This window comes from Eremomyces bilateralis (genome assembly GCF_010015585.1).
Source record: "Eremomyces bilateralis CBS 781.70 unplaced genomic scaffold P152scaffold_10, whole genome shotgun sequence".
Lineage (NCBI taxonomy): Eukaryota > Fungi > Ascomycota > Dothideomycetes > Eremomycetales > Eremomycetaceae > Eremomyces > Eremomyces bilateralis.
In genome coordinates, this window is record NW_022985076.1 from 295,745 (window position 1) to 309,133 (window position 13,389).

The 13,389-nt window shown below is 52.3% G+C and overlaps 4 protein-coding genes across 4 annotated transcripts; 2 read left to right on the forward strand and 2 right to left on the reverse strand.

Annotated features, from left to right (window-relative positions):
- Positions 1-46: 46 nt before the first annotated feature.
- Positions 47-2,430, forward strand: P152DRAFT_514401 (uncharacterized protein). Its single transcript, XM_033682858.1, has 2 exons — positions 47-1,528; positions 1,573-2,430. The coding sequence occupies exons 1-2, from the start codon at positions 363-365 to the stop codon at positions 2,270-2,272; spliced, it is 1,866 nt and encodes a 621-aa protein (XP_033533871.1). The 5' UTR covers positions 47-362; the 3' UTR covers positions 2,273-2,430.
- Positions 2,364-6,602, reverse strand: P152DRAFT_458633 (SAPS-domain-containing protein). Its single transcript, XM_033679508.1, has 5 exons — positions 5,517-6,602; positions 4,324-5,464; positions 3,956-4,272; positions 3,196-3,900; positions 2,364-2,906 (listed from the first exon to the last, which is right to left on the reverse strand). Exons 1-5 carry the CDS (start codon positions 6,210-6,212, stop codon positions 2,622-2,624), a joined length of 3,144 nt encoding a protein of 1,047 aa, XP_033533872.1. The 5' UTR covers positions 6,213-6,602; the 3' UTR covers positions 2,364-2,621.
- A 174-nt stretch (positions 6,603-6,776) lies between these two features.
- P152DRAFT_507581 (uncharacterized protein) lies at positions 6,777-9,234 on the forward strand (the record flags this gene model as incomplete). Its single annotated transcript, XM_033682544.1, has 2 exons — positions 6,777-7,343; positions 7,403-9,234. Exons 1-2 carry the CDS (start codon positions 7,193-7,195, stop codon positions 9,232-9,234), a joined length of 1,983 nt encoding a protein of 660 aa, XP_033533873.1. The 5' UTR covers positions 6,777-7,192.
- A 422-nt stretch (positions 9,235-9,656) lies between these two features.
- P152DRAFT_487732 (uncharacterized protein) lies at positions 9,657-10,705 on the reverse strand (the record flags this gene model as incomplete). The annotated part of the gene is made up of 4 exons (XM_033682103.1): positions 10,317-10,705; positions 10,013-10,218; positions 9,792-9,913; positions 9,657-9,709 (listed from the first exon to the last, which is right to left on the reverse strand). The coding sequence occupies exons 1-4, from the start codon at positions 10,431-10,433 to the stop codon at positions 9,657-9,659; spliced, it is 498 nt and encodes a 165-aa protein (XP_033533874.1). The 5' UTR covers positions 10,434-10,705.
- Positions 10,706-13,389: the final 2,684 nt, after the last annotated feature.

The window sequence follows — 13,389 nt, forward strand, 5'->3', positions numbered from 1 at the left end:
CACCCTTCTGGGTCCATACCTGGAGCATAGAGTTACAGTAATCGCGCTTATCTCAAGATCCACCTTGCAGATCTCCCACGCTGTTCTTTTGGTCCGCCCCATTGCGTTGTGTGACACAACTTGTGTCCATGTCAATTATCAGTTTACTGAAAAAATGATGTCAGAGCCTGAGGCAGAAATGGCCGCTTAAGCCCACACACGTCGTCACAATAACTCAGTGAGTTCCAGACTCCAATGGTACATGACTAGTCTAGCAGTCTAAAGAAAACGAGCGATCCTTTCTGAAACCAATTTTTATAATACTATGAACTTTCGAGTTTATATTTACAGATTTCCTTTTTTGAAATTGATAACTTACACTCATGGCGGACGATGCTACACAAGGGGATCTCGGTCGAGCGATACTGAATATTCTACCTGCGGAACTTCTGTCCAATATCATTAGGTACCTTCCGACCATAGAAGAAGTCAGGAACCTTAGTTTGACCTGTCGCGGTCTTACTGCCTTCATTCAAGAGCAAGGATGGAAGATCTGGGTCCAGACACACTTCCCCACCTTCAACCCACCGCCCATATGGGAATCCGTCGCCGTTGAGCTAGCAGCGCTCTCGCAACACCTCGACACGAAGGCAATGACCCTTCGACACTTAGACCCTACCGGAGCCACCATCTTGATCCCCCCTGACTGGCCAGACTACAAGTGGCCTGCCTCCAGCGCGAGGCAGACGATCGGCTATCGAGCCGTCCTGGACAGCTATGAAGAGTGGAGGGCGGGAGACTGGGGGGCGCGACGAGAGGTGCTGGGATGGGGAGCTGGTCCGGCCTGCTACTTTCGCGTGAGGGAGATCGATCCGAACGCTACTGGAAACAAACGAAGCAAGCCATTCAGATGGTGCAGCTTCAAGCCGCCGAATGCGGTGGATGGACACGATGATGTGACTATGCTGAAGCTCCTCGGCGTGCAAGACCCCACAGGCCATTTTCCTAAAGGGGATAGAGTCCTCATTGGAACCGCGGCCGGCAGTCTTACACTCGCGAGCTTCTCGCTTGAGGGGAGTGCTAACGACAGGAACACCGCTCTCTTGGCTGGCTTTGGCACGGGACAACGTGCATTGCTAGGCGGCGATGTATCGCCTGCTGGAGATGGGTTATTTGCTGTATCTCTGGGCAAGGCGGATATCGCTCTCTACCGCGTTCCAGATGAGCAGATGTCGGATGTTAATCCGTTGAGCGAAGTAACGGCATTCCGCGACACAAAAGACAGTCGGTTGTGGTGTTGCAAATTCATGTCGGAAACCCAACTCGCTGCTGCTGGTGGTTTATCCACTCATCCGATCAAGATATATCAAGTCACCCCTTCCGGATTTTCAGAGTCTCCCGTAAACTCTTGGGAGTTTAAGGATGGACTTTCGCGCCAGGGCACGCCGATTACCACAGGAACATGCTACGCCGTGGAACCGATTCCCCAATCCTCATCTTTATACAATCCTGGGACCTTCGTGTCGGGCCTTAGAGACGGAAGTGTCAGGTACGTCTACCCACTCTTCATCCGTGAACGAAGCTCATTTGTAGGCTGCATGACTTAAGAGTACCCGGTCTAGGCGGCAGATGCCTATACGATCTGTTGCCCGGACCTGTCTACTCCCTCTGCTGCATCGGTGGACGAAGTCTCCTTGTCGGTTTGGGCGATAGCCCAACTATCGCGATTCTCGACCTCCGCATGCCTGGTAGTCGCGTCTATGACTGGAGAGATGCGTTGACCGAAGATCAACGCAAGGATCTGACATGCCCGCTCGTCCAAGCTCCGTCCGTTATCCGTGACGGTGGCGACCTTCCCAACAAAGCTGATGAAGTATTCGGAGCCACCTCCGTGGACCTGCACAAGATAGTGCAGCGGATTACCGGCTGGAACAGGGCTCGAAGCACATTTCCGATTTACTGTCTATCGCGCCCCTCGTCTGTCTCGTCGAGTGTCTTCGTTGGTACACAGAATGGAGTGGCGCAGCTAGACTTCCAGGATAACCACGAGGCTTGGTGGGATTCCTTTTACCGAGGAAATGAAGCAACTTATGACCGGCTTCTTACCGCACCTGACCTACGCAGCATTGTCAGTATGACCATGGCAGAGCGGAGGTTTGACACGAGGCAAACGTGGTATTGGAAACAGGCAGAGCTACCGTCCCTTGGACATCCTCCGCACTCTACGAAACTGCCGAAGGATGCAGTAAGCTTCCTTGGCGGACTGGACATGCGGTGGAAATTGGGATCTTAGCCAGTCACGGCATATGTGAGTAGGTATGTAAAGTGGGAGGCCCCTTTGACATCCTCGCTACGTCAAGAATGTGAAAAGGAGCGTGTTCGAGGTCGCCAATGCATAGACTACTTGTCTATGAATAGAAATAATATAGTCATATTCAGGGTATAGAGAGGTGATCCACAACATTACCTACACAATCACCATAGCCTCGCATATCATACACGTCACATCCTCGAAACATGCAATACCCCGCCGTCATTGATCCCTAGCGTCGACTGACCGCTACGTCGAGATACCCAAAACCATGATCGGACCCCATGTCATCCAATTCCCAATCCGCCCACCCATCGTCCCCGATAACCCATCACATTTCGTCATCTCCATCATCAGATCCAGACCGGAAGCGATCACCGAGTCTCGGCGGCCCGGATATCCAGACCTGGCTCGCGCTGACATCGTCAGCATCATGGTCCGGCTCTTTCTCATCATCATCATCCTCCCCGGCAACGGGGTCACCATCAACGGATGCGGCGTTGGCTGCTTCAAGCTCTTTCTGACGTTGGGCAAGCCGAGCGGCAAATTGTCGGCGCGCGCGCGACGGCGCGACCTGCAGCGGAGGAGGGATCGCGATGGGAGGCGTCGACTTAGGCTAAACAATGGCGCGAACGGGTTAGCCCTCTATTTCACGACGGAGAAAGAAGAAAAGAACAACACGAAAGATCCATCGTCTGAATTTGAACATGACTCGTACAATCATTAACTCCAATAGTGCTAAAAACGAGCCCTGCACAGACAGACCAAGATAGAAGCGAACCACATGACGGCCGCCACCACCGATGGGAGGTAAAAGAAAACGCACCCACTCTGCGCTTTCTCGGATCGATGTGACGGGGTCACCGATAATCCATCTCAACATCTTCAAATGAGAGTTCACCCACTTGGTCTGATTCGCTCAACGGTTGAGTCTCCCGATCATCAACATCAGCCTCCCCGCTCTCGCTGCCCCCAATCACGCCCCCTTCATCCCCCTCCTCGTCTTCCTCGTCGCTGGAATGATTGAATCCGCTGAGCAGCGTGTTGCCGCCGAAGGTGTATCCGCCCGCTCCCGGGTCGCCGGCGAGTTCGAGGGTCTCCAGGCCGTTGGAGCCGCTGCTTTGGCCCATCAACGCGGCGAGGCCGGAGGACCCGCCGTCGTAGCCTTGCGCGGAGTTGACTGCATTCAGAACGGCTTGGCGTGGGCCGCCGGCCAGATCGGGTCGCACGCCGCCTAGGATGGCGTTGTCGCGTTCGCGTGTCTCGGTGAGCGTTTGCTCGACGTAAGTGACCCACCCATCGCTCATGACCCGTTCTAGGACAGATTGGGAGAGGAGCTCGGGCGGGTGTCGTTCGGTGAACTTGACTACTTCTTCGGCGATTAATGTCAGGTGTCCCATGTATCCGAGACGGATGTTGGTCTCCTCCTGTGCTTTATCGCTAGCTTCCTGGCCGTCGATGATTCGCTCGGTGATTCGGCCATTGTCGAAGAGGTCGATGGCTAGGCTGCGGTTGAAACCGCGTTCCATTTGACCGTTGAAGACTTGTTGAACGACATCGTAGACAACGTTGTGGAGGAAGTTATTCCATGGAAACCGGAAGAAGAAGTCCTAGATCAAGGTTAACGAGCCGTGACAAGGTCTATCAAGCTGAAGAAACACTCACAAGGATCGTAGGTACCACTCTGTTCTCCACGAATTGTATCTTCAAAAAATCCCCAACGACGGGTGCACCATCCACGTCGACCTCAAACGGAGGTGCGGGTTCTTCTGGGGGACCTGCAAGAATGACTGAATGTGAGCTCTGGGAATCCTCAAACTCCGTTCCCGTATCCGTTCCACGTTTCTCAGTTTCGTCCATGGCGTCTTCTTTTGATGCCGGACCGTCATGCTCTATGTTGTTGGAAACACTTGGCTTGCTCGAGAATAATGGTGCGGGCATTGCTGCAGAGATTTCGAAGCTAGGTTCATATTGCATACGATCTGGGGAACTGTTGGTACAGGTAATGATACAGTTGGTTAAATGGGACGTACCGGTGTCAGTCTCTTCCCCTGGAGGTAGGCTATCCACAAACTCTGCTGCGGTCGTAGGTTCGGCTCCTGTATCCAGACCAAGGCCTTGTTCTAGCTTCAGCTGATCAAGTCTTTCGCTAAGTGATCCTGAGGACTCCGTGTCGGTGGATGTAGGGCCGTCGTGGTTCGTATCTTCTGCTGCTTTCTCGGTTGCGCTCTCATTCTCTTCAGCTTTCTCATTAGGGACTTTCTCGGTGTTTGCTGAGCTGCCATCTGACAAGTCGTCCTTCTCTGAAAGAGCATGAGCCGTATCGTCCTTGCCAGGATCGGTTTCCACCTCTTCGCCATAGACATCAGACGCTGCAACCTTTTCGAACTCGTCTTCCTCGCCGCTATTCGAAACTTCCAACCGTTTGATCAGTTCCGGGGAACCTTCTAAGCTCGAAGGCCGTCGCGCGTGATGAAAACCGGAGCTGTCAACGCTCGTTCCAAAGTCATTCTCGAGAGCAGACTCTTTCACGGAGGTCAACTTTCCTTCTGCTTTAAGTCTGGCACGCTCGGCGTCCCTTGCCCTGATCTCCATTTCTGCCCCCCTCTCGTTGAGAAGAGCCATATTACTGCAATGGAGTAGCTCTGCCATCAATTCGCATGTCTTGAACCGATCGAATCCAAGCGGCTCGAATGGTTCGCCGAAGGCCGATTTGATTTTCTTGGGTATTTGAACCTTGACGCCATTCTCTTCGACGGTTTCCATAGCAGTGTGCTGGATAAGACTCATGAAGTCGGGGATATGCTGCGCGAACTGGCGAAGAAGGGTGCCAAGGTATATCGGGTCGGAAGATTTGGGAACTGGGCCTATTTGGTTGTCCATGTCATAGTCGGAATTATTCTTTCGGATAACCTCAATGACAATACCAACGCCAACAGTCAGAGGATTGCCGCCACCAAGCATTTCGTTGATCAGCATTCCGATGCATTCCTCGGACACCAATTGTCGTGTCAACTCGTTTGGACCGATGACACTCTGATCCTGACTCGTCGCGTTCGCTGATATCGTAATGATGGCTTTAAGAAAATCTCCGGCCGAAGTTTGGGTGGAAGAGGACTGCTTAGAAGACAAATATGAAAGCAAAATGGGTATCATGTCCTTCGTTTGCAACCACTATAGAGATGCGATGAGCGACGAAATCAGGAGCTTTTAATAAAAAACTTACATCAACAATGCCCTGTCCTCCTTCGGCCTTCTCCAAACTGATGATCTTCAATAAGAGATCCATGATCATGGGACAGTCGACATGCTGCAACATGTCCGGAATGATGTTATCGATGGATTTGAATAGATCCAGCATCTCCTCGGTCTTTCGATCTAACAGGGACTCGTTGACTTTCATGAAATATCCAGCTTGGACGGCGTCAAGTGGTGGTTCTTGCTTGGCATAATCCCAGAATTTGCGCAAGCTTTCCTGGTTTTCCATCAAAGCCTCCGAGATGGACCAGACCTCCGAGGAAAGAATCTCACTGGCCACATATGCGTACTTCAGCCGTTGCTTTTCTTCTTTCGATTCCTCCCCATCTCCGTCGTCTTTGCCTAATGACTTCGATCTTGATCGACGCCTTCCCTTGCTGAAGAAGCTGTCCAAGGCGCCGCCGCTCGATGGCCTGTCCTTCTCCGCTGGGCTCGGTTCATCTTCGTCCGGTGTCGGCTCCGGGTTCAGCGCAACTACATATCTCAGTAGGCGGTCAAGTATATTGTCGTCGCGCAGATACTCTATTAACTTCGAGTTCTGCTGCTTCAGCTCTTGGATAAGATCCGACTCGTCCAGCAGCTCCTCAAGAGTAACATCGGGTTTATCCAGTATCGAGTCTAGGGTGGAAATGTTCGCATATCCACCCCCAAAGCGCCAAAACATGTTGGCCGATGTGATCCCAGGGGGAATAAGAGGATATATGAGGGGTTTCCTGCGTGGAGAGCAGATCGGTCAACCAGGCGTAACTCGGAGCATGTGGCCAGGGTGTAGGAGAGACACGGGACGGTCCTATACTGAAAGTAAAACCACGAGATATTGTTAGCCAGGCTCACATGAAAGCGCTAAATGGAAGAGTAATGATTATAACAGGAGGAATTGCGGCAGCTTGAAGACCACAAGGTATGGTAGTGTTATCAGAAGCTTCCTGAGAGCCTTACTAGGAGTTCAAGATGATATATGCTCGGATGTACCCATGCTATACGACGGACCGAATGGAACTATGGCGATATCCCAGTTCTTAATGGTATTCGAGCTAGTCTACAAGTAGAGCTTTCATTCGATAGTTGGGAAGAGGACAAAAGGTGTCGTAGATTGATCACAAACAAGTGACACTCGGTGATTTGGACGTGGCCAAGTCAGATCGAATCGAGACCTGGCAAGCACGTGACGAAAAGATCATCCAGCATCGCGGATCATGATTGTACAACTATCACCTTCATGTCATGATCACAGTTGAACATGAGGCTAGATCCCCAGATTTTTCTATGTCAGACCAAAGGGGACGTCTTAGAATAGGATGTTACATCCAAGTCCTTTACATATGTTAATGACAACTCCGATCCGGGTGTGATCGAGCAGGATTGAGCCCTACGGTACCTACAACTCCTGACACTAGTCATGATGCAAAAGATGGATGTTTAGGCCACAGCGTATCACAGGTCATTTATCGAATGCTCATTGAGTCGACTGTTGATGCCATCAACTTAATACGTTTGCCGTCCAGCTTCTGGGATTGGATTCTCCAAGCTAGGCCTTCCGCAATCTGTGACCCAGGGACGGTATTGACGAGATTCTCATTGATGTCCGCCTCCTACGCCTAGTAGAGAACTCATATCATCCACCTGAAGCTAATATTCGCTCAAATGGCGAATTCAAATCCCTCTGTCGCTACCTCATACAAAAAGCAAGATGGTTCGCTCATCCTGTCAGCGGATAGGAAGTCTATCACCTGGACTCCAACGGCTCAGGGGGCCTCAAACGCGCCGATTGTCCTATCCGTAGCAGAGATATCAAGTTCGTTCGAACATCCTCTAACGCATTCAAAGTATGCCTAGACTGACAGCCACCCGAAGACCTCCAGCAAACACCAGCCACAAGCGCCAAAGTCTCGACCAAAGTTGTCGTCCAGAAACCAAACCAAACTACCCCAGAGAACTTCGTCTTCACCTTTACATCACCGAACGCCCGAAATGAGCAATCCACCATAACCGAGTCCATCCGCAAGGCGATCGAGGCAAGCAAATCACAAAACGGAGCCGGCGATGGAGCCTCAACTGCTGCGGCTGGTCCACCAGGGGACGGGCAATCAGGCGCGATGGCTTTCGCCCAAACTGTGTCCAGTACACCTCGGACCGATCCCCTTTACGACGATGCGCGTCTTGCCACTGACGCCAACCTACAACGCTCCCTACTCCACGCGAACGCTCAGCTTCGGCAGCGATTCAATGAGTCGCTTGCCGAGAAGCCGGAAGGCATTACAATGTCGCAGTTCAGCGCACAATTTTGGTCGACAAGGGTGCATCTGCTACGAGCACATGCCGTTGGAAAGAGCCAATCCCATGGCGTTTACAACGTACTATCGGAAGTGAAGCCGAAGAATGTGGACGGCACCGCGCGGTTGAACTTGAGCAAGGAGCAAATCGTTCTGATATTCAAACAACATCCGCTTGTAAAGCGAGTATACGATGAGAGCGTGCCGCCGATGCAAGAGAAGGATTTCTGGTCTCGATTCTTCGTCAGCAGGCTATGCAAAAAGCTCAGGGGGGAAAAAATCACCGAGATTGACTCCACCGACAAAGACCTAGACAAGTACTTGAACCAGGATGAGTATTCAACGCAGCGGAGGGACCTAGAACCTCATGTGCCACACATAATCGATCTAGAAGGCAATGAGAACGACATCACTCTGGAGAAAGGCAACCGACCGGATTGGACCATGCGTCCCCAAGACCACGATCGAGTTCCCATTCTTCGCGTGTTAAACCGAATGAGCGAGAAGATGATGACGGAAGTTGCTCCATCCGATAACCTCTACGATCCCGTCGGCATGGACGAAGAGACGTTCAACCAACTCCGCTTGCGCGATCTCGATGCCAATGGCGCCGACAACCGTATCATCCTCAACATCAAAGACCAGCGCCGCTTCCTCGCCGCCGGGGTCTCCCATGTCTCCAAAGAAGCTGCTCGCTTCGCCAAGATGCAACCCCAACAGGTCGTCGACAACCTGCGTGCGGAGTTCGGCACCGAGCCCTTCGATCTGAATGCCGCGCTCAACGTACGCCCACAAAGCGACGAGGACTCGGATGAGGAAGACGACCCACGCCCTTTAAAAGACCGCATCGGCAGCCGAGCCGGCCGCACCGCCGCCACAAACGACATGATCGGGACGATCCGCCAACGACGGAATTACACCGACGTATTACCCAGCGGTATGGACAGCGCAAATTTCGGCGCAGTCCCGCTCACAGACACCGGCCTGTCGCAGGATATCATCGATTCCCTCCTCATCACGCATAACACGACCATCGAATTCCTCCACTACTTCTGGGTGGTCTTCCACTCGGGCGATGCAGACCGGGCCGGCGAGCTGCAGAAGCTCGTCGAGACGCTGGATAAGAGCCTCGATCGCATCCAGATGATAGCCGATCGGGCAGAGCAGGAGCGGGGGAGCCGGGTCGCGGCGCTGCAAAAGCAGGAGGAGGAGCGGATGCGAAGGAAGGGGAGGAGGGGCCAGGTTAATGTCGGTGCAATCAAGGGAGGAGCGGCGGTTGTGAATCAGTTGCTGGCACCGACGAAGAGGGCGATTGATGCGGCACGGGTGGAGTTTGAGGCAGCGTTGAGGACGCAGTTAAGTAAGGCGGTCGGAGACAGTGGTGATCGTGATACGCCGATGACTGACCGATGAGAACATTTGTCCCGCAACTACGGCTCTGGCTACCCCTTCGAGGGAGATACTCTCCTGGAGCTGGAAACATGGCCCACGGGACCGAAAGACGGCTCCATGATTGCAAGGATAGAAGTTTCGAAACGATTCATATTCGGCGGTTCTACCTGGATGGATCTAAAGAAAACTTGCAACCAGTCTCGTTAAAGGAATATTCACAACGTCCCGCCCTAAAAAGGAGGATCGTGAGACTGTCGTAACAACGTGCGGTCCAGGGTTTCACCAGGCCTCCACATCAATCTACTACACTCCCTCGATGCGATTGAGATGGCATCCTACCAACTATCCATATATTAAAAATATTTCCGATCAAATACCAAAACCTTCGAGGCACCGCATTAAGAACACCATGAAGCAGGTGCCAGACTCCTCTCCCATGCAATCTAAGTGTCCCTCACAGGGTCATAGTACGAAGTACCAGTGTGCGCCGTTTGTGCTGCAATAATATCAGCGCCAGGTACGTCGCAAGAGGTCGGACAAACGCGTCAACCAAACCAGTGGAGATGGAGCTAACTTACCGTAGTACGCATGAGGCGCATACGCCGCGTGCTGCGCGGCCGCCGCATCGCCGCATGGGTAGTAATTCGCACTATATCGATTCCGATTCCGATCATCACGATAGCGAAACGAATGCCAAAGCCTGCCGAGCCGATCAATCACCCGTGCATTCCCGAATCTACACACGCAGGGGGTTGGGGGGATGTCTTGTCAACGAAACGAAAATCAAAGCGCAACTTACGTCCACCGAATGATCCAATTCTCCCAATTCTCCCCGTCGTAGCGCACGCCGAGATTGTACACGGAGCGCGTCGCAGGGCTCGCGGTCCGGAAGATCTCCTGAATCTCTATGTGCTTGCTCGTCTCAGTGACGTGCGTGGTGGCCTGGTACCCGTGCAGGAGATGCTCACGATGGATGGCGCGCTCACGGCCGTGGTTCGCCTCTTCCTGTGTGCGGCATTAGTTCACTAGGCTCATGGATCGCGTGGGTGTCCGGCTTGCAAGGGGACACGATCACGGGTGTTTCATGGGGTTGGGGATCTTACCATCATCAGCATGTAGAGGTGGCGGTGGGCTTCGTTGGATTCGGACCAGTTAAGCGCGTGGAAGAGGTCTTCCTTGGAGCGGCTCGGGGCGATGGGGGAGAGGATGGATGACGGCATGGTTAGACGTTTAGGATGGCAGACGAAAATCGGTGGTCTAATGTTTAAATCTTGGGAGAAGGGTCCTCGCTTTCGCCTAGCAGCGAACTGGGGACCAAGGGGCAATTTAGCAAATGTGAGGGTGTTCGAACAGGCAAATGGCAAGGCGTGGGCGACGGGTGAGTCGTGCTGAAACGTGAGGTCGGTGACGGCTTATCAAGAGGTGAGAGACGATGGGTCAGAAGGGCATATGAAGGCGAGAGCGAATGGGGGAAGCCACTCTGGGCGGGACGTGACGTGGGCAATTGGACTGAGCGGGTCGGGACACGCCGAATGAAGTGTGCATGGAAGATCGAGTAGACATACTATGTAAGATATAACACAGTCCACCAATGCCGCTCAGCGGCAGGCTCTCAAATACCGAGACCATGGAACCCAATAGACAGGAGGTTGATCTGTACCGCAGAAAATATGTCAACTTAGTGTCACCGCCAGGATTCAGTCGTCAAGTACCACGGCGCATGAGACACAAGAACAGGACTTTGCACCATCAAGCCACTGAATCATACCGGGCCTCTCGGGTAAAACTGCCAAGAAGAACAATAACGTTGGCGTATCATAGAAAAAGGCTCCGAGGGAGCTCGAATCAGAGCATGACGACAACTCGTCGAGACGACGCCGCACGTTGATTCGCTTGTGGACTCATGACAAGAAGAACAATTGTTGAAAGCACCACCCTACATGACTAGGTGTGGATCCAGCGGCAGGGCCTAGTGGACGATCTTCGCTAATGCAATGTAATGTGTACCCTTTGGCTGAACCGGTCATAGCTTGCATAGTTGCATCCACTCAGCACCGCAAACTCAAAACTCCATGGTGGCAATAGCGGAGATGGCCTGGTTGTCTGGCCTTCGGACTGGCTGGTATTGTAGCGGACGCCACGCCCGACCTTTACCCTGGGTTGATACATCCAGTGAGAAGGATGGTTTCGGGAATTCCGGTATCGAGTAGCCCCAACATTTGCTCTCGTAAAGTGACGAATTCCCTTGGTGACGTGGAAGCGCTTTGTGGAAACGCCATTTGGAAGCGCCCAGACGAAGTCCGGCTGACAACCTTCATCCCCACAAGTCACGACGACATCTGAGCAAGCAGAATATCGAGGGAGGCGTTGCGACCTGTGCAGTTTGGACCATTATTTCTCATGCAAGACGGGGAATGCTTAAAATTGATGGTGTGGAGCCCCTGGCTGGCAAAGATATAGCAGGGCGGCGATAAGCATGGCCAACGCACACTTTCAGAATCCCATGCACCTCAAAGTGGAAAATACGGAAAATCTAGCGCCAAATGCACCGAAGGTGGATCCATCGAGCACGATTCGTCAGCCATTCCTGGCGAGAGAAAAAGAAATGAATTCCTCTCTCATCTGAGGCATATCCTCAAGGATGGGAACTTGGATTATACTTTATCCCACAACGATGTGACAGGTTCCGCAGGCAGACCACATGCTCAAGACGGGATCCATCGCGGGACGTTCCGACTTCCGAGCGGGGACAACTCAGCCTGCGGAAGTGGAGACACGACGTCGAGAACATGCAGTTGTGGATGCGCCAGAAGCTTAGAATGGACAGAAGAGTATGCATCCGTCCACCGCCAGTTGTCGGTTGGTTCCTTTCCATCAGGCGGGCACATAATTTCGTCCTGAATTTATTCCCTGGCCAACTTGGGCCTCCTAGGCCTCATAGGCGGTGGAGAAAATCGAGACTGTGGAGATGGGAACCTTCTGTGAATGGTTCCAAACGTAGTACAAGATGGCTAGGGTCCCTGTTGTGATATCGATATGTGGCTATACAGGAAAGAGGAATTACCCTGACAGGTATGGATAATCATTGCCTCTTTCAGACGAAGGCCTTGAAGGATTCACACCAACGAAGGGGTTCTTCGAAAAAATGGTGGTTGATGCAAGCGACATGCAAGGCCCCATGCTTATGCATGAGACTGAATAGTGACAAATATGATGGACAAGGCTTGTTTGACTATGGGAAAGACGAGACGAAAAAAGCAACAAGACGGTACGAAATGTTAAGTCTGTTATGACTTGTGGGACAAAGGCGCCTCGAGGATGCACCGCCGCACTTTTGTCTAGCCTGAATGACACAAACTTGCCACGCGAGAGCCACGCGAGAGTTTGTGTTATGATGGCTCAGCGTTCTACAAGCATCATGCTAGGAGAGAGGAAAAAGAAGAGAAAAAAGGGAGAACAAGAAGGGTGTCGAGTGGTAGAGGCAGCTGGAAGCAGAAGCACGTTGGTGCTGTATTGGGCTGAATGTCCATGGAAAACGTCTCAAGCGGGCGCCCTGCAGATGAGAGGCTGGTAAATTCTCTCCACTGGAGTGCTTTAAAGCGCTTTGACTAGGGTCGATTGGTGATCAATATCAGTGGTATCAATGGCACTAGTCCACATCAGACAGCGCTAATCGTGTGATGCTGCCGGTCGCCAGCGACCCTGCATCGCTCCTTGGGATGATCTGGAGAATCGATGCCGAAATAAGATCAGATAATGAGATTGGCGCGTTATGATCCAGGATAGCCTGTACAACCGCGACAGGCTAATAGTTTTCCAGATCGTCGCATTGCCGCAGGGTGACTCCGTAAGACTGTTCCATCCACAAAGTCTACCTTGTAGTAGTGTAGGTACAGTACCCGTAGTGGAAAGTAGGGCGTAAGCCACACAGAGGACGGCACTCGGGAATGGGACAAGTCCTTGCCTGGGCTTGCATCATGGCGAGTTTCGATCCCATAGCAAAAACGCTGCTAAGTGCTAAGGGATATTACTAGAAGGCATTAGTGTATGCTCGATTTATGCTGCAGACTGCTTCCTCACTTGAGACAACATCATATTACACTTTACGGACCTGATACTCTGCTAGCAACACAAGAATAGAATCATAGTGGGGAGCGAGAGAGCGAGAGAGGCAGG